Below are 21,323 nucleotides of genomic sequence, written 5' to 3'. Positions count from 1 at the left end.
CTGCGGGGGTGAGGCGCTACCCGGCAGGCGCCGAGCCGGCAGCGGGCGGGGGAGCCGCCCCGCCCCGCCCCCCTCGCCGTCACGTGGGCGGGACCCGCCAATAGGGGCGGGCGCCGAGAGCGCCGCCGGGATGGGCGGTTCGGTGGGTTGGGTGTCGCCGCCGCGGCATTGTGGGGGTCCGTGTCAGCCCGCTGGGATAAAGGGCACGGCTGCGGGCTGTGCCGGGAGAGGTTGGACCTCAGTTGGGGTTTGTTAACAAAGCGGGCGGTAAAGCTTTGCAGTGGGCTGCCCTGGGAGGCGGTGGAGTCACCGTCCCAGAGGCGTTCAGCAAAGGCTGGATGTGGCGCGCAGTGCCCCGGTGTAGGTGTCAGGGGCTGCTCGGCCGCGGGCCGGGCTCGATGGCCTCCGAGGGCCTTTCCGGCCTCGCTGATTCCGCCGCTCTGCTTCGTGTCAGGTACACACAGGCAACGTCTGTATCTGTGACACCTGTGGAAACCCACCATGGGACAGTTATAAAGACGAATTCTAATAACTGAGGAAGTAAAGCATGGAAGAAGGCCTTTGAACCTATCCTTTGTTCGCAATTAACCTTTCTGAGTCTTAAGTTGATTTAGGAGCATTTGAATTAAAGATTTAAGGATGTTTCTGTTTGTCAGGAACTTTCTGCTTGTAACCAAGCCTTAAAGAGTTTTGCAATAATAACCTTTTGAAGTATAATTTTAGAATATTGTAGTAAGGATCTTTGACACTGTAGCTTTAGAATATATAAAAAGGAAACATGCTTATCTCAACGCCTTAACAAAAAACAGTGAAAAGCAGCTTGAGAAAGGAAGATGAACATCAACTCAAGGATTGATAGTTTCCACCAAGGGAAGCTGGACATCACGGTTATGAGATTTATAGTGCTTGCAATTAAAAGGTGGACCCACATCTGGAATCTGGACCTCACCAGCTGGGAGACTTCTTTCTTCTTTTGGAAGCCAGACCCCCACCATCTGGGGATGCTCCTTTCTGGGATACATCCTGAGAAAAACTAAATCACAATAATGCATAGAATTGTGACGTAAAAGTGGGAATAGAAACTGCTGAGAAAGCTTACGAGTACCCCTGTAAATACCTGTAAGCCTCAACTATCGCCGTGCAGTTGGAGGGAAAGCTTCCCCCGCTGTACCCAGCGCTGTATTGCTCGTACTTCATCATATTAATTACCAGATTGATTGCTGCTTGAATATTGGCCTAGTCAAGCTTGTCATTTATAACAGTGCGGCGGTGGCGGGGCTGCTCCTGGGCTCCTCGCGGCTCCCTGAGGGGCGGCCCGCGGCTCCCTGAGGGCGGCTGGCGGCCCGCGGCTCCCTGAGGGGCGGCCCGCGGCTGCGGCCCCGCCGGGGCTCCGGGGCTGCGTCCCATTCAATCCTTGTGGAAAGGAGGGCCGGGCGGGAAGTCGCGATCGCTGTCGGGCAGAAGTGTGATAAAGGGGAATTCAAAGTTTCTTCGTGCTGAATTGATTTAAACATTACTTAGCGGGTGTTTTCAGCTTTAGAAACTACTGAGACCTTTACTCAAGCATTTTAAAATAAAGTGCGAAGGTTATGTGAAAGCAGAAAACCTTTGCCTTTATAGGGATTCAAACCATCGTAAAGGATCAATTTGCTGAACCTGGTGTTGTTAGAGGGTTTTTTCAGCCTTAACTGTGTCTTGATTCTATTAAACCAAATTTAATTTCGGTGTCTCATGGGGTGGGGAATACCCACTTCGGGTTTCAAACCAGGAGATGGGCACTCTCTGTCCATACAGCATCAGCTGTGGTTCACACTAGATTGTTTTACAGTACACGCTACACTTTATTTGAGCAGTAAATCCAACTTCTGGTGGTAGCCGTCTTTGGAGAAAAAAAAAAATCCAAATGGAGCTGCGCGAGGGGCGTGCTTCTGGACTACAGCCCTCGGACTACACCTCCCGGCCTGCACCGCGCCCCTCCCAGAAACAAAGAACTCGATTGGCGGAAGGCCGCGCTCGGTACGCGCCAATCGCGCCGCGCGGTGTAGCGCCGTGCCGGGTCAGAGCGGGCTCCGTGGGTGGTGCAGGCGCTCTCGTTCCGGCGCTCAGCCCGCGGTTCTTCCCGAGCCTCTTCCCGTGCTCCTCCCGCCGCTCTCCGCAGGCCGCGCTGCCCCGCCCCGCGGGACATGGGGGCGCGGAGCTGAGCTGCGAGTCCTCCCAGGGACGGCTTCTGCGACGGTACGGCCCTGCCGGGGAGGGGAACAGGCCGCGCCGGGAAGGGCCGTGAGGGGGCGGCGTGTGCGGCCGAGATCCCCCCTGCTTCCCGGTGCACCCCGGAGCTCTGCTGCCCGGCGGCTGCGGGGCTGAGTCCGCCGAGCGCGGGGCCTGGGGAGCTGAGTCCCGGGGCCTGGTCCCAGCCGGGCTGAGGCCTCGGCCGCCTGGGGAGGGCTGGCAGCGGAGCCGTGGAGATTCCTGTGCAGGGCCGCCCCGGCGAGAGCACAAAGCGGAGGGAACAGCGGCGGAGAGACAGGGCTGTGGTGCCTGCGTCAGGCTTTGATCTCAAAGCTACGGAGAGGAGACAGGAGCAGGCACCTGGCTCGCTGCTCTGCCGGACTCCTGAACTATAGATATTGTAACTTTTAAGACCGCCTAATTTTTTAAATTAAAAAGCTCCGGGAAGAGGGCGGGGGTGTGAGTTTTCCTGGAACTGATTGTTGCAGGTCATGGAGAAGGGTGAGGATTTCAGAGCTGTCTCCCGAGTTGAGGCTTAGGAGAGATGGAAAAGGGTCTGGGGATAACAGAATCACGTAATGGTTTGGGTTGGAAAGGGACCTTGAAGATCATCAAGTTCTAACACCCGTACCCGGAGCAGAGACACCTTCCTCTAGACCAGCTTGCTTAGAGCTCCATCCAGGCTGGCCTTGAGCACTTCTAGGGACGGGGCATTCACAACTTCTCTTGGCAGCCTGTTCCAGTGCATCACCACCCTTACAGCAACTTCTTCCAATATCTAATTCAAACCCGCCCCCTTTCAAGTTAAAAACATCGCCCCTTGTCCTGTCACTATATGCCTTTATAAAATGTCCTTGTCTTGTAGCTCATTTCAGATGAGGACTGCAGCCTAATGGAATAGGTGGGGGTAAAACTTGGTTTTTTGGGAGTGTTTTTTTCAGAGGATTAGAAGGAAAAAGGCAAAAGGTGATCAGGATGCAAAGAGTTATAGGAATTATATGGTGCTTGGGACACAGACCTGGAAATGAGAGACTTTGATTAGCATCAGCTCCACCCTGACTCAATTTTTAAGACTTATTATAAGCTCCTTTGTGTACTGTGGAAAATAGTTAATAATACTGAACAGAGCTGCTTTGGCTTTGTTTGTGTGGTGGTTTTGTTTCCTGAGGTTTTGTTTTGGTTTTTTTTTTATATCTGAGTTTTTTCCTTTGGAAACACAAACTTGTATTGGTTGAGCTACTGAATCTCCCAGTTGATACATTTTTGATTTCTGATAGTCCAGAGAAATAGTCTGGACACTAATCATTGGCCTGTACTTTTCACTTTAGCACTCTCCTGAAGTAAGAAACATTGACTTAGAGGTTAACAGCATTTTTTTCTTTGTGAAAATTTCAGAAATTATCATAATCTAAATGCATGTTTATGGTTCATTGTTTTTGATAAGTATGATAAACTTATGTTGCTCAGAGGCCAACCTTCAATGAAGAAAAACTATTTAATGTTGGCAAATGATGCTAAAAGAATGTGATTGCTTAAAAATTGTATTTGTTCTTTATTTGGGGGAAAATGAGTGATATAACAAATTAACAATATGCATTCACTCCCACTTTTGTGCCTTAAGTTACTTGGCTGAATTGGTACTGGCAACAACCAGGACTATGGTTAGCATTTAGTAGTTTCTGAGGCACAAAGAAACTTTCTTTTACACCAAGATTTTAGCATTTTCTCCGAGCAAACTTAAGCTTTTGTTGCCTGTTAAGTAGTTATTATTAAACAGCTCTGCAATCTGATACTCTCACACTAACACGTGTCTCCTTTGAAATTGATCTGGTGGCTTGGACTTCGGCTGGAGCAAGGCATGACCTGCTTGCTCTCTCTTTATCGAGGGATACTTGTGAAAAGGAGAAAAAACAACTCAAACCCAGCCTCTAAAGCCCTTTCTGCCTTTGAGTGTATGGCATTGCACTAGTTATTTGATATTTGGATGAAGAATAAAGCTTAATGTTCACTGTTCTTGATGCACTGTTAATATTTTGTGGACTTTTGTGGTTCAGTTTTTGATTGCTAAAGCTACTCTGAAAATACTTTGGTTTTTGCACTTTTGCACAGAAGGATGTTTATATACTTCTAGGGTGCCTTGTGAGAAGACTGGATTTATGGAAAACGTTTTTCACTAGTGTAGGGAGAAAAAAACCAGCACACAGTACTCCCATAAAGATTGACTGGTGTGAAATGACATATAGGAAACAAATAAAAACCTTATTATCCAAATATGTCTGTTCTCTGCATAGGAAGTTTAGATTTCCAGTTTATAAATTTCAGGACCCACATCCTTACTAATTCCATCCACCTTCCATGAATTCTAATCCTTGGGGTTTTTACACCTTTTGGTTTAGAGCAAATCATTGCTGTTGTGCTTTTTTTGTCTCTGTTTTAATTGATGATAAATGTTTTGATAGTAGTAATAAATGTTCTTTTCAGCAGGTATTTTGTATGAATGGTGCAGAAAAGATGAATTCTGCTATGAGTGAGGAGCCTGATGCACTGTCTGTGGTTAACCAACTCCGAGATCTAGCAGCTGATCCATTGAACAGACGGGCCATTGTTCAGGATCAAGGATGCCTGCCAGGTCTTATTCTGTTTTTGGACCATCCCAACCCTCAGGTTGTTCATTCAGCTTTACTAGTAAGTATTCTGGACATAAAATTTCTGTGTTGGTGGGGAATTTTTAAACTTTGTTAAGCAAGTTGTTTAAACAAGCAATTTACAAGTGAAACTGTTTGAACAATTTGTTTAAACAAGTGAAAATGTGAAAAATAATGTCTGGTTTTATATTACGTTGATATTCATTACATGTGGTTTTTGGAAAAAAACTAATGTATTTCAAAAATGACACATTGTTCCAGGGGATTTTTTTAAAAATATATTAATTTACTTTGCATTTTTTCCCTAGTACAGCTATTTCACTTTTTGTGTGGAGGGAGGTAAGGACCCTTAAATCTCTTTTTTAAGATAAAGCCGTAGAGCTTGGTAAATATGGACAGTGACTTGATATTCACTTTACAAAAATCAAAATCCAATCATAGGATAACTTACATTAGAAACAACCTCCCAACGTAATGTAGTCTGATCCCATGCCCAAATTAGGTGCATTCAGATCACAACTCATGTTGTGTTCACTTGGTCTTCAACATCTTGAAGGATGAAGATTCCATACTCTCTGTTCCAGCGTTTGAACAGCCTCATGGTATTAAAAACAAACAAACCAACCCAAAATCTATCAGTGTCTATATACAACTTGTTCTAGCTTTTGCCTGTTTCTTCTCATTCTAAATCATAAACGCTGAAGTCCTGATTTCTTATCATGAATTTTAATATTAGTTTAAAAAATGTATTTCCTCCTTAGAAATGGGAGAAACAAAAGTCAGAATTTAGTCATTTCAAGAGTTGGATTAGAGTTCTAAGATTTTAAGTTACTGAAGTTTATGTGGTGCTCCTTTTTTTCAATTATGTCATTATTTAATTGTAAAGAATGTGAAAGATCAAAGAGCTCTGGCTTTTACATGTGTACATGGCAGGTGTACTTTATTTATATCACTGAGACCTATCTGTACCATAATTCTTTGTTTTTCATTTGTGTTGCTTTCAGAGTGGATGTTCATGGACTTCTTGAAATTGCTGTAGTGACTGATTTCTTTTGTGTTTGGGGAGGAAGGTCCCATAAGCCAGGAAACCTGTGTCCTGCTAACTGTTTTTTAGGTTAGCCTTGCCATAGCGTTTGGCAGACTATAGTTTTCTTCAGTGGGAGAACGTAGATTTGAGTTTACTGTTCTTGGAGATGTGTTGCATTGGTTTTCTTCCCAGTGTAGCTTCCTTAGGCTATGATCTTAAAAGAAGTTTGGATGTCCCACTGTGTTTTTTCATCCTTTGTTATGTTGGGCTGTGTATTCTCACTGCCTGCATGAGATTCACAAATCAGTCTCTTGATCATGTTACAAAAACTAGTTCTGTGTAAAAGGACTGGTTTTGTCAAGAGTGATGAGCACTAATCCAGTTTGCAGTGTGGTTCCACAGCCCCTCATAGTACTCAAGTTGTGTTGGAAGGAAATCTTGGGTGAGGATGGGAGGCAGGTGGGTGTTCCATGTAGTGATAACACACAGTTAGGGTGGATTAAGAATCAGGATTTGGAGACCAGGATGTGGCTGCAATGAGAAATGGATCAGTTTACTGTGAATACACGTTCTGGTCTGCTGCTCGAATTCCTTGTGTTAATGAGCTCTTGAACTGCTTAGGTTCTGAAGGTTTAAATATCTTTGCTGACAGCTTTTTAGCCTTCATGTTTTATGTTTTTCCATTCTGAAAAGTCTTTTTGTTTTTGTAGTCATCCTGTTGGTCAAAAAGTGCTTCCATTTGAATGGGAATAGTTAAAAGTAATGATCTTCCATTAAATGTGTACCTAATAAAGGGATGTGCAGCACTGACTTTAAATTTCTTCTCGTACTGCTCAGAAATTCCTGTACTTGAAATTCTAATAATCTGAATGAATCATAATAATTCCATATTTAACTTTTTGATGTTTTGTAGAACTTTTCAGGGAGGGTGTTTTTTTTTGTATCTGATGAAGAATTGATATGTATGTTCTATATATTTCTGTTTCTAGTTTTCTCTAGTCTTGATTTCAGAAATTCTTTTTGATATACTTCATATATTAGAATTTTTGAATGATATAAATTAATAAAAATCAGAAGTAACACAGGCAGTACTACTATTTTTTTCCCTTCTGAAATTTGGACTAACATTTTATGAAATAGGACCCTGAAGCTAAGGAACTACTTAAAATTTCACATAAAAGCCATCAAAGATGTCTTTTTATCAAGACTGCCAGCAGTGTATTTTATGTTAAAGTATGCAGGTAGTCCTATTCATTATGCTGAACTTAATTGATGAACTCACCTATGTGAGCCTTTAAGCTAGCAGAGGTAAGTGTTTAGCTGAACAGAAGCTGAGCCAAAGTTCATATCAGTAACTTTCCCTGTGCTTTCAGTATACTGGGTTTAATAAGTGTAAATGATCTCACTTCTTTGAAGGGATACCTTTGTATCTCCATTGGGAGGCAGGAGGGATGGGAACTTCCTAGTGTTGAAAACTTGGGTCAGTGAAGTTGGTCTCATGACTTTGGCCTTATTTGAGCTGTGCCTCAAAAAATTAGCTGTTAAGAGAATAGGTTTTTCTTTGTCCAGCTGAATTGCACCGTTATTAAATTGCCGGAATAAAAATGAGAAAAACTTGTTACACCAGCAAGGATACATTTCATAGCATGCAAATTAGTTGAGAGATATCATTTAGGTATTTCCTCATAGTTGAAAAGTAAGATAATAAATGGATATACAACATTCATAAGCTGCAGCTATTGATACTGGTCCACATAAGGAAATAAAAAAATCACATCTCAGGTTCTTACCGTGCCAGACAGCAGCCAGAGTTTCTTGAAAGGCAATAAAATGGTCTGGTGAATTTTACCTGATATGTGCTGAAGATGACTTGGAAAAAACAAGCCCTGATGATTAGTCCTCTATTTCTGAAGGGATTAAGGAGCATGTTATTTTTAAAGCAGTTACTGTGCAGTGTAGCTACTACATGGCTATATATAAAGAGTTGGTGTGCTTGTGTCACAAACCCCACTTTATAAATCACTGTATTTGTGTATTGCAGGATTTTTCAAGTGCAGTTCTTGTACCTACATCAGTAAAACACCTTTGGAGGCTCCTTCTAAGAAAACTTTCTCAGCACAAACAATAGAGAGATGTCTCATGAAAAGAAGGACTGACATTTTATTTGGAAGAGTGTTATGTTAGGAGGATCATGTGAATATACAGTTACCAACTGGGGTCAACCATGTAAAATTGTGCAAAGAATCTACCTGGAAAGTCGAGTAAACAAAACCTTGGGTGACAAATAAGTGCAGTTTCCCAGTTTAGGTCACAATAAGCTAAGAAGCTTGCTACTGCTGGTATTCTTATTCCTACATGGAATGATGAAATTGCAGTTAGTCTTCAAAAGCTTTTACATGTGTTAGACCCCTTTTTGTGGACAGTAGGAGCTTGTTAGTGGTGAGGTTTCTATTTCTAGTACTGGGGGAGCCCACTGAATTGAGGGAAATTATACTGGAAGCATCATGTATAAAAATTATTTTAGATCTCAGGTCACATAAATGTTTATTGGAAGGGACTTCTGGAAGTCATTCACTTCAGTTTCCTGTTTGAAGTGGGACTGTCACCAGCACTCAATCAGGTCAGTTGTAGCTTTGTCTCGTTTGTTCTGCAGTTCCACTAGGTCATCTGTTCCAGCGTTGTACTACCTTCAGAGGAAAAAAACTTTTTATTATACATGATTTGAACTTCCCAAGCTACAGTTTGTGGCTGTTCCCCTTTGTCTGCTGCTGTAGAGGAAAGTTGGGCTCAAGCATCTTTGTAAAGGCTTCTTGCATAGCTGTAGGCAGCTGTTAAATTGTCCCTTAGGCTCTCAGCTGGTGTTAGAAACCCAGTCTCTCAGCCTCTTCTCATAGATTAGATATTCTGTGCTTTCTGTGCATTTATAAAAATATAATAATTTTTTAATGTTCGTAGTAGGTGATAATTCTTTCTGTTCTTACTTAGACCTGCCTCTGTGACTGTTTTGCAGATGTGCACTAACAGAAATGACTGGTAATATGCTGGATGTGTTGCTAATCTGCTGTGGTCCTCTTTCTTTTAGGCTCTCCGCTATTTGGCTGAGTGCCGTGTCAACAGAGAAAAGATGAAAAGTGAATTGGGTATGATGCTCAGCTTACAGACTGTAATACAAAAGTAAGTTTACAATGGAATGTTGGATCCAAACAGTGTAAACATGTACTTGTGGTACAAAGTGCAACTTGGACTGAATTTGTGTACTAAGTTTCTAATATTTCCTTCTTGAAATTATGTGGCTGAAAGAAGATTTTCATTTTACAGTATTTTGAAGTAGTGAGACCATAGCCTACAAGAAATATTAATTTGCAGGTCATTTGCCAAACAACAAATTTTCTTTGCCTTGTTACAAGATAACTGATTTTGTCAGTTTCCTTCAGGTTGTCGTATAATCCTACTCATCAGTGTATAAGGTTGCCTTGCAGTAGTGCAGTTGAAGAAATTGCTTGGCATCTGCCACATTTATTCTTTGAACCCCACCTTTGGGTAGGGAATTTGTTTCAGTGTATTTTTGGAAGTAAGTATCTGCAGTTCTGTGTTGAGAGAACATCTTGCAGGTGGAGTAGAAATTAATGAGGTTTATATGGTCTCTGATATCTTTATATGAGGTGTCAGATGGGTTATGGCTCTTAAAACTTGTGATTGTTGGATTTTCTGAAGATTTCTAACTGCTAAGTCTTGAGTACTGGAAGGTCTCTGTGTACATGCACACTGGAGATTATGCACTTAATCAACAGAAATTGATGTGATTAACTAAGGTGAATCACTATTCAAAGTGAATAGAAAGAAAAGAAAAGAAACCCCAACAGCCTCCTTCAAAGATTAGCCTGTTATAGCAGAAATTTACTTGCCATCAAACTATCTGAAGGTGATTATTTTACACACAGTTTGGTAGTGCTCTGTTGGAGCTCTGGACTTTGGAGATGTGAGGAGCTGTTCCATGGGGATGGAGAAAAGTCATGTTTCTGCTCTGAGATGTCTCAGATGAATGTTTAAAACAATTGTTTAGAATAGGGTAAAACATCAGTGGAATTGTATATTAAATATTTAGGTAGAAAAGTTTTGGATATTTAATGTCAGTTGAACCTCTGTCACTTGTGCTATAGATGTACATGTTTCTTTTAGAAAAAACACAAGGCTAGACTTTGACAGTTCCTTCATCCCACAGCCCCCCCAGTTTTGGAGGTGTGTCCTATTATCCTAGAATGCTAAGGGGTTGGAATGGACCTTAAGGATCATCTACCCTACCCACTAGACCAGGTTGCTCAAGGCCTTACCCAACCTGGATTTGAACACTGCCAGGGTTGGGGCACCCACAATCTCCCTGGGCAACCTGTTCCTGTGCCTAACCGCCCTCACTGCAAATAATTTCTCTCTATTATCTGACCTCTTTCAGTTTGCACCTATTGTCCTGGTGCTACAGTTCATGATGAAGAGTCCCTCTCTGGCTTCCCAGTAGGCCCTGTCAAAAACTGAAAAGTTACAATGAGGTTTCCACCCACAGCCCCAGCTTCCTCAGCCTTTGTAAGGGAAGTGCTCCATTCCTCTTACCAACGTTGTGGCTCTCCTGTGGGCTTGCTCCAACATTTCTGTGTCCTTATGTTGAGGACACTGGAACTGTGCTCAGCAGCTTGGGTGGGGTCTCTGGAAAGCAGAGTAGAGGGGGAGAGTCACCTCCGTCAACCTGCTGGCCACGCTGCTTTTGATGCTGCCCAGGATTCAGGACTGTTACTGGCTATTACAGGATTATTGTTGTATTTCCCTCTTTCTGACACTCCTTACCTATATGTGTGAACCTGAAGGAGGGGAAATTTTGGTTTGTACTCAAGTTCAGTGTGATTAGGAAATATTACTACTGTTTACTTTTAAGTAATTGTGCTAAAGCTAAAGACAGTTAGGTATTGGCATGGAATTCAGTATTATGCCTGAGTACCATCTTGTGATTCACCAGTTATGCAAAACACAAGGATTTAAAACATGTCTTAAAAAGAAAAACTAACCAAGTTACTAAAATTTAGAAGAGATATGTCAATTTTTTTAAAATAATGTAATAATTACACCTTTTGAAATGATAGGTGTTTTAATATGATGTATGGAGAGAAAAATGGAATGAAGTCTTAAGATATTTACCTTTTCTAAGGATTAGCATAATTAAGTGAAACATACAGAAGTCTTTGCTACTTTTATAGTAACAATAAGACCTGAAACATGTAGTTAATGACAGAAACGTGTTTCAAAAGAACTTCTAGTATGGATTGCATGTCTCTTTAGAGTGCAGAGACATTCTGTAGAAGTTGAGGTGGAATGGTAGTTCATTATCAGTCTCTGTAGCATGCAAATATTACTTGGGAAACATTAAAGAATTTTATGGAAATCACTTCAACAGAATTTTTTCCGGGGTTTCAGTTTCAAGGGCCAAAAGAGCAAAGTTCAGATATATGCAGAAAATGAGAGATAAGTCAATGAAAAGTGGAAATCTTGTAGGTGTTCCTTTTGGTTTTTGTCTCTAGAAAGCTCTTTGGCAACCCGAAGAACATACGTTTGATTTGTATGCTTGTAACATTTGGAAAGTGTGATATCATGAAAATTTAAATACATAGCATCTTCAACCACAAGGCTTTGTCATGTGCTTGTCAGGATTTTAGGTTTTAATGTTGACAGGAAATGCTGAAGTTGAGTTTTGTACTGCCTGCATAAATATGGGGAAAGATAGTAGAAAAGTGCTGAGAAGATAAATGTAGACTTCTTTTTATCACAGTTAGGTTTTGGGTTGTGGAGCTTTTTGTTAGAAAGTCTTTAGGGCAGAAAACAAGGTCTCTGCTGTCTTTGATTTGCTTTACAAAATGCAGGTTCTAGCTTTTAATTGATTTCAGTTTACCAGAAGATGATGTAGTCTATTGAACTGAAACTAGACATTAATGGATGCTCTGGTCTGAATTACTTGATGTTCTCTGTTCCCATATACTTTCCAGAATCTGTGTATTTAACTCATTGCTCTATCTAAAATATTTTTATTTTCAGAATTTAATTTGGGATTTAATTTTTTTTGTAATGTGCTACAAAAATGCAAACAAATTATACAAAAAAAGATACGAACTTCTGTCAGAATTCTGCTTTTCCTGTTTTTGTTTCTTTCTTTCAAGTGAGACAGAACCCAGCATCTTTTGGGCCAGAAGTTGCAGTCACTGGCTTTGTGCTCCTGACAGATGACGCACATCCTGTCATCGGAATATTTCCTTTTCACCAAGGATTTTTCAACTCTCACTGTCCATTTTCTCACTTAACTAAATAATATTCAGTGGCTTTCCCTATTCAGTGCTGATTTATGACAAACTGCATTCTGCCACTGATAAAGCTGTGGTATGTCTTCTCAAGCAATGAAATGGAGCACAGGCAAGTCACAAACTGAATAATTGTCATATTTCAAACTTAAGTTTATGTTCGGCAGTGCTGAACTGACACTGTGCTAGGAAGTTGAGGTGTTTTAACATTCCAGTTCTCTTTTACTTTCAGTTATGCAAATCCTGAGATTTGAGGGCTTTTCTCATCATGTGTCTTTTTATAAGCCTTGAAGGTTTCTGTGTTAGAGACCTCAAGTTCAGATATGGAATGTTGTCTCATAGCCTAAGTGCAGCTAACAAGTCTAACAGATCTTTAAATGGTCAATGCCATCAGCTGGGAAGTAGCTGGAATTGGCTTTCTACTGATGGCATGTTGTAGTAGTACATGTGAGCCTCAGGCACAAGCCCTAGCCCTTCCATTGCAGGTAATACACAACCAATGGAAAAAGGCTATGCCACTTAATTAAACTCAATATCATGATGGCAAAGTACTATTTCTTTCATGAAGACTACTGAGGATGAGAGTTGAAATTGAGTGCCACCTGTTTATTCAGTCATAGACTCATAGAATGGCCTGGGTTGGAAGGGACTTTAAAGATCATCTAGCTCCAACCCCCTGCCTTGGGCAGGGACACCTTCCGTCTCAGCCAGGTTGCTCAGAGCTCCATCCAAGCTGGCCTTGAATACTTCCAGGGATGGGGCGCCCACAGCTTCTGTGGGCAGCCTGTGCCAATGCCTCACCACCCTCAGAGTAAAGAATTTCTCCTGTCCTAGGGACGTCAGTGACAAGCAGTAAATTGCACTGCATCATGAACAATGAGTAGGAAATATTTGAGATATCTGAGTTCGACAGTTCTTTGAGGTACCTTCATGTCTCCTTCCATGGCTTATCAGTCCTCTAGTATTATCTGATCAACTTCTTGCTGTTTTGCTTGGTCTAAGTGTTAAAGCTTAGTTGTGAAAATCATGTTGCTGCTCAGAACTGATGTCTGGCTGACGCCTTAGTTGATACTACACTTAAGGAACAAAGAATAGGTTTCAGGTTCACTGTGAGTGATTTTCAAGGCATACGAACACTAGATTTTGCGAACAGAAGAGTAACAAATTTTAAATGTAGATCCTAGGAAGCTGCAGGTTCTACAGGACAAGTATGGAATGTCAGCTCTGAGGAGTACAGAATGAAAATTTGATGGCAGCTAGATATTTTTATGTTTAGGATTTGTTTTATGACTGAGCTTGATTTGGAACACATGACTTTCTAAGCTTCTTCATGTGAAAGACTTTATATACTTTCACATTTTCTAGGACATATGAAGAGCTGTTTCAGCTTTCATGCAATACTTCAAAACATTTTTCAAGTATAAAAATTTCTGATTTCCTGTTCTTTACTTGCTGCTTTTTTCCTTAGCAAGGGAGATTTTTTTTCTTTTGTTCAATTACATCTGCTTCTTTTTAAGTGAAACTTTCCTGTTCTTGCTGCTTTTTTCCTTAGCAAGGGAGATTTTTTTCTTTTGTTCACCTACATCTGCTTCTTTTTAAGTGAAAGTTGAGGCATTTTTCCATGTTACAAGCTAGGAATAAGAAATTGTGCTGGAAAGATAGTGGACCTTGACAGTCTCTACCTGGAGGTTTCCAAACTTCTCTATTTTTTTCTTACGGCTGATATTACAAAAATATTACACTCCCTTGTCATGTGTACATGCGGAAGTATTTGCATAAATAGGTAAAAAAATACTGAAGAGATTGAAACTCTTTGAATACTAGTATTTCATTGTATTCCAGCAGTCATCAGCAGTAATTTAATGTTGAAAACTGGTTTAGTTGCTGGCTTTATGAATTGTGTAGAGGACTTAATGTGTCCATATGGACTTCCTAAAATGTTATTAGCAGCTTCTAGAATTAAAATTAATTAGGATTTATTGCCTACAAGGAAATACACTAATTTGTGTTCAGAGTGAAAGTGTCTTTTGATGGACAATAAAGGTCAAAGTTCATAATTTTTCATAATCTTTATGAGCAGCATAATGGTACTGTTTCAGTATAACTAGTATGTATTTTTAAAAAAAACACTGATGAAGAGTCAAAGTACTAAATAGCTCTTCTTATGGAATGGCAAATTACTGAGAGTAAAATTCCAATTACTTAGCTAAAAGAGCTTTTCAAGATAGTCTTCCTTTGCCAGGTTGTCAGATTTAACAAGCTGAACTAAATCCAGTGCATTAATCAGCTCTTCCAATTTATTACTTGCCTAAGAAGATTAGGGCAATTAATATGTGTTTAATTAGAGTCCCTTGCAGATCTGGTAAAATACATGCAGTCTATAATTGCTGACTTCTTACTCAATTTTAATTTTTGGTAGTCTTAATTACCTGCACTTTTTGAGAATTTAATTATTCATTTAAACCAGCAAAGTTTAAATTTATGATATCTGACAAATAAAAAAGGCAAAAGCCAAGTATTTCAGATAGTATTTGTTGAAACTAAAATAGTAGGGATGTAGCATCACAATAGTTTTATAATATTTTTGTTGTGTGGCATACTATTTTTTCTTCTCTGTGACAGGATGAATGGTTGGAGAAAGACAGATGACAAAGGCCGTATATTAATTGGGAAGTGGGAAAACTATGTATTTAAAGGGATATTTGATGATTAAAGGGAAGTTGCCATATAGCTTCAAGAGAATACTTTGTGAGAAATTACAGTTAAAAAACTGTAAATGTTTTATATTTAATGCATTTATGTTATTAAGTAGAATACTTAAATTCTCATCTGCAAAGGAGAATGAAACAGCTTTTTATACACTGTAGAGATTTTATTTTTCTCTACCTGAATCGCTTAGTAATGCTGTTTTTGCAGTCCTTGGCATGTGGGGTTTCTTTAACACATAAAAGTTGAGAAACAGTTGAGATTGGGTAATGGGAAGCATGATTCTGTTGCATAATAATTTTTGAATTCTACAGTACTTGTGATTTTGCTCTGAGAAGTTGTGTTTTTGGTGAAAAATGCGATTATCCTAGGCCTTGGATTTTTGTGTAGGTTCCAAAAACTTGGCTTTTAGTCACTATTTCCAAATTGTAGTGTATCACCTGAAGGAAGAATAATACACACATCTCTGTCTGTCCCATGGTAACTTTCCTGGCCTTTCCTTTGCTGTTGTTTTTCGCAATGAAATGACACCCTTGGTTGCTGGTGCATCTCTGGGCTGTGGGGCTCCAGTGTGTTTATTGCTGGAGCAATGTGTTTGTTAATAATAGAAGGTCACAGCAGGAAGACGCCTGCAGGCTGTTCTGTTCAGCATTGTTAAGCAAAGTAGCTTAATATCCCCCTCTCTCCTAGATACCCTGAGTTTCTTGAAAGAATGTTTTTCTTGTGTATTGTCTAAATGTTGCAAGTCTTGGAAATAGATTGTTTCTTGAAGTTACTTTTGAAAAAGCATCCTCTGCCCGCTTTCCCCCAGAACAAAGCAATGAAATATTAGAAAATGTAGGAGACATCAGTATGTCCTCTTTAAAAATACCATGTTATTTATTCTAAATAACTGAAGGCTCTTTTTGTCTGTCAAAGGCTGTCTGGTATTTGAAGGAGGTTATACCTGGGGGAAAGGGTTTAATGTAGTGAGCTATCTCAGTTAGTTAGGTGTGTTCTCAGTACTGCTCTTTAAAAGAGTTCTGCTCTTTTGGTTTGTGGCGAACTAACAAACAAAAAAACAACTAACAAATTTGGTTCAGCAGTCTTTGTTTCCCCTAGTCTTTGTTTCCCTTAGTGTATTTCAGTGTTAATAACCATATAGACAGTTATGATCTCAAGGCAGAGGTGCTGGCACAGGGACAAATGATTACAAATAAAACACAAAAAGCATTAGTTAAAATACTACTATTGTGGTATTAGAGTTAACCTGGACTTTAGTCATAATGTAATAGGCTTTCTGGGAGAATCTTACAGCTGCTGTGAGGTAAGGAAGTAAGGTTTAAAGTCTTGGAAAGATGGATGTAATTTGTAAGACTAGTGGAAGACTGGATCATCAGCAATTCAAATGGAACTAGCAATTTACGTGTTGAAATACTATAGAGTATTTCAACAGTATGAGTTTATATTTGCATGGGTTAGGTTAATAGAAATTAGCAGTCATGTAAATAACTGTTCTAAATGTTTGTTTTGAGAGGTACAACTTAGGATAAGCTTACTGTTTAAGTGCAGAGTTGATCACAAAAAAATACAAAAGCATGACCCAATGGAGGGATCTCCTCTGTGCCCTTACAAGATGTACTTTTCATGTTACTGGGGTTTTTAAAAATTTTTTTATTTATCTCAGGACCTCTGCAGTCAGAGACATTACACAGTCATCATTCCTCTTTGCATGCAACATGCTTAATTAGCTAAGAACTGTGCTGTACTCAACATGTACAGGACTTAGCTCACTAAGCAAGATCATGTAATGATCAGTACTGTTTCTGTTCTTAACAGTTTAGGTGTTTGTTAATCTCTGGTTTTGGATTTTGTGTTTTCTATGTTTTTCATTCTGCCCTGTGTGTGTAATTCTTATTACAGTACTTTTTACAGTACTTTTTTGCTATCAGAAATACCGTGTTGTTTTGCTCTTCGTTCTCCAAGCTACTGCTTTTACCTCACAATGTTCCACTTGATGTCTGGCACTTCTGTCAGGACTGTTGGTTGTGCAGCTTTGCACTGCCTGATGTCTGTCTCGCTGTAATCCGGGTACTGTGCTTCCATGGACTTTTCAGAGTACCAGTTTGGTACATACTGGTTCAGTGGAGCAGCTTTTACTCTGCTGTGTCAAAACATTTGCACGCTCCATGAAACAGCAGAACTTTTGTTGCTGGTTTCTGTGCAGCACTTGCAGTTGATGCAAAACTTTCTCTGACACGACAATGCTTGCTTGCATTTCAACAGTTTCTTTTGCTTCTTTTCTTTGTTAGAAATGTTCCATTTGTTGGCATTTTGAGTATTCCATGTTACCTAATTGACAAAAAGCAAGTGGTTGTTAATGCAGTGCTTTTATGAAGAGTACCTGCAAGTTCCTCGAAATCATGGCCTTTGGCTGGTTTACAATAACTGGCTTAAGAATATGATAAGCAATGAAAGTAGTTACCTATCCATTGAGGTGCCTAAGTTGTACAGAGGTAATTTCAAAACTTGTAGGTTCCTAAACCTGGAAGAGAATTTTCAGTACCTGTTACTGGGTAAATAGGCGTTATTCTTGCTTTTCTGACAGAAGGAGTGCCACAATAATAATTGCTTTGAATGCTTTCTGTTGAAATGGGCAAAAAATTAGTTGGGAAGCTAAAAATGAGCTCGTTGCTTTTCACTGTAGGCAAAAAATATTGTGATGAGTATTGCAGAATTTAACAAATAGAGAACTTTGAAACACTGAGAAGAGGTTATTAAGTATAAAATAGCTTTATTAAAAACACATCTATTTAAAAGCCTTTTGTGCTCAGTAGGCTGTCTTAGCCAGTTTCTTCTTTATTTAGAAACTGGCTGAAACAGGGAGTTAAATATTTTAGGAAGTCATTGAAACTTAAGATGTTTTACTTCCTGTTTTTTTGCAGACTTTATATTAAAACAAACAGGGAACTCAGAAATGTTGATTATAAAAAAAATGAAGTGGTTTACAGAGTGAGACACAACATTATGATATGTTAAAACAAATAGAATCCGAGTTGATATTTAAATAACTGCTGACTATAGGATAGGAAACAAAGACTATAATGCTGAACTCAGTGCCTCAAGACCTGCCTGACATGGTGTGCCAAAAGGCAGCTTCTTTTCTTTTTGTGGTGCAGTTCTGTACCTGTGTTGAAGGGTAGAGATTTAAGTGGATTGGCAGAAGAGTCAGGATTAGTGATGGCAATGCCTCTAATGGTAATGGATGCCTCTAATGCTCGATAAACCTTGTCATCAGCTGGTGGTGAAAGCATTTCAGGAATACAGTGACCTTCTCTGGTTGCTATTGAGTTTACAAGAAAAACTGCTGAGGTAGATTCTTCTATATGCTGACTTCTACTGATGCTTACTAAAATTAAGAGCTAAGAAGGCTTAAGATGCTTTGAAATTAAAGTAACAAATTGTGTGGTGAAGTATTTAATACTAATGCAAGTGTGGATTGACAGTATTGTAGGCTGGAGTAATTTACTTAAAAAAAAGGACATTGGTACATTCTTAACACTGTGAGGTTTCTCACCTTCTTCTGCCAGTGTCAAATGTCCACATTTAGTTTACAGTGACCTTGTCAACAGGTGGCATTTGTCCCTGGTCTGTGACCTACAGAGTAAGCATCCCAAAAAAATTGCAGATTTTTTTTTCTAAAAACCCATAAGTGGATTACCCTTTTATTGTTCTTTTTTTCCTGAGTGCTGCTTGATCAATAAACGTAGTAAGGTGCTGGTGTGTGGTTAGAACCTACGTGGTTTCAGTTGGGTATTACAGGCAATAAATGCTTCAAGGGGAAGTGCTTGGCAACTTACTAATGATGACACAGCCTTCATTATTAGTTTCTGGATGGAGCTGTTATATCAGATGGAAGTGAATTTTATGTGAGACTCAATTGGATGTATTTCTATCCAGGAATATGTTTTGATATTTTGTTGTTTTGCAGTACCTGCTGGATGTATTTCTATCCAGGAATATGTTTAGATACTTTGTTGTTTTGCAGTACTTGCTACAATATCTTTTGGCAGGATTTCCATTGGATTTTGCAGTAGAAAGTCCTATCTAATAACTTGAAACAGATTTAAATTGCTAGCACATGCTGTATTTATACAGTCCATCATCAAGCTCCCACAATGCTTTTTTTAAACCTTGTTGTATGCTTCAACCTATTTTGCATGGGGACTTCAGTCCCTTTGGCTAGAAATGAAGCTGCTAATACTGGCTTACTTAAAAATAAAAAGTCAGTTCCTTGCTAATAAACAGGTAGTTTAAGAGTAGGAAAACATGGTGTTTCAATAGTTACCTACTTTGAGTCTCTACTGAATTAATATTAACTATATTAACAAATTCATCAATTACAAAGCTTAGACATAGATATGCCTACATAGATTAAACCTGCATTTTTTTTCCTCTGGGACAGGTTACTGCTGTAGTTTAATTCTTACTATTTATACAGGCTTTGTTCAGGGAAGCCTGAATCTTAGAGCTTTCAAACCCTTTGTTTTCTTTTTTTAAAACTTTTCTCCAGTAAATTTCAGGGAAATAATCAGATGAACCTTACTTTTAAAAACTGAAATAAACAGTGGGGATTTTAAGCTATAAATGGATTTTCCAGATAATTACAGACTACAATCAACTATTATTATATTATACACTTAGTGCTGTTCGCATGCAGATAACACAAGAAAGTGGTTGGCTTCCTCCAAGATGTTTCTGAAATGCGTCTGTGCTGAGACTGATGTCAGCACTACCAGTACTTCTACCTGGTCACCACAGCATCATTCCCAGGAAGAGCTGGCTTTTTAATGCCAACATTTTACATCTTTCATTGTAAAGGACCAAAGACCAAAGAGTCAGTTATTGCCCTTAAGATTTTTTTTTTTAACCCTGATGCAATTTGTTGAAACCCTATAATAAACATGATTTTTGCCATCCATGAAATTATTACTGTTCATTACCAGGCAAGATGTTGGAATTAGCTACTGTGAAATTCAACATGGAGTTTGTCTTTTATGTGGACTCTTGTCTAGCAAATGCTGCTATGAAGCCTTTTGAGTTGAGTTAACAGGCCCTGTGTGTGTGTGTTTTTTTTTTTTTTAATGTAGAGTATGTCCATATGGTAGATACCAAGCTGTGGGAGATCAAAAGTTGATTTTCCATTTAGTGTATAAATAGCAAGAGTTAAGCAAAATTGGATGAATAGCTGGGTTAAGCATATGGCATATGTTCAAATCCATTATCCATTCTTGAAAGTTCATTCTCTTGTGATCAGAGGACAATGGAATGAATCAGGAAAATGTTCTAAGTATGGGTAATTAATCAATTTGCTAAATGTTTAAATTATACCACAGCCACTGATTTTACAGCAGTAAGTGGGATTGTGGTGTGGTTTTATTTTTATTTAGAACTCATTTAATATTTAGGATCTTTTGTTTGTTTGTCTTCAGAACATCCCCACAATTTCATGGGGTTTCTGTACATCTTCAGGGTCAGTAGGTATATGACATAAACTGAGCTGGAAGTGGCATTGACAAATCCAATCCTTGCTTCTAATTTCAGTGGACTATGTCTTAAGTACAAAATCAGCCTTAAGACATCAGATTTCCTTGTTCATTACAAGCTTTTTACTATAGTGTCTCCTGGTCAAATTGTCACAGTACGACATGAGTAGTGTGTGGAAGGCTTGCCAAATGACAGGCATCTTTCAGTTCTAGGGAGCAGTCTAGGAAAATCTGTGTGACCTTCCTTGTTGCCATGGTGCAACCAGCTTGGAGCACGTGGTTGATGCCACTGGAGTGTAGGCACATAATACTACTGTACCCAGGCTGGGCATAGGTTCATTGAGCAGTCCACCTGCTTGGTTTTGGGGTTTGAAGATCCATGCTGCTGCTGCTTATTCTGTCACTTAAGGCTTGGCCAGTCCTACAGGTTCTCTTGTTTTTCCTGTTGTTAAGCCACTACTATGCTTTCTATATTGTCTTTGACCAACATAAGGATCCTGCCGTCTGTATTCTTCAGGATTTTGACTTTTTTCTTTTCAGAAAGCAGGTGATAATCGTTTTGTCAGCTGCTCTATCATATTATCTGGTCTTTGCTGTGTTTTTGGGGCTAGAGGGACATGAGGTGTAGCATGGCGGTAGCATCATCCTGGGACTCTGAGAAGGTGTGTGCTGAAGTAATGCTACTCTTTAAGTTGTTTTCAAATAACGTGTCTGCTACCTGGAAAGAGTCAGGAGAGCAGTCAGGTGCTCACGAGTGAGCCCACTGCATCACGGGATGCACTAAAAGCTTACAAGAAAGAGCAGCATTCTTGGAGATAAGAAAGAATCTTGCCCTGGCACTGGAGCAGAACAGGCA

At 39.7% G+C, this 21,323-nt stretch overlaps 1 protein-coding gene across 2 annotated transcripts in view; it reads left to right on the top strand.

Annotated features, from left to right (window-relative positions):
* Positions 1-2,031: 2,031 nt before the first annotated feature.
* ARMC1 (armadillo repeat containing 1) overlaps positions 2,032-21,323 on the top strand; it is a 34,205-nt gene continuing 14,913 nt past the window's right edge. Inside the window, exons 1-3 of one of the 2 annotated variants that reach the window (XM_041412856.1) lie at positions 2,032-2,235; positions 4,714-4,914; positions 8,984-9,075. In XM_041412856.1, the coding sequence (XP_041268790.1) occupies positions 4,723-4,914; positions 8,984-9,075 (284 nt within the window). In that variant the 5' untranslated portion in view covers positions 2,032-2,235; positions 4,714-4,722. Of the gene's footprint in view, positions 2,236-4,710; positions 4,915-8,983; positions 9,076-21,323 lie in introns of both variants that reach the window. The other variant, XM_041412857.1, reaches the window with a different exon arrangement.

This window comes from Onychostruthus taczanowskii, unplaced genomic scaffold (genome assembly GCF_017590055.1).
Source record: "Onychostruthus taczanowskii isolate IOZ18803 unplaced genomic scaffold, ASM1759005v1 scaffold4, whole genome shotgun sequence".
In the NCBI taxonomy this organism is placed as follows: Eukaryota; Metazoa; Chordata; class Aves; order Passeriformes; family Passeridae; genus Onychostruthus; species Onychostruthus taczanowskii.
The sequence above is the reverse complement of the archived record's forward strand: the minus strand, read 5'-3'. Positions and strand labels throughout refer to the sequence as shown.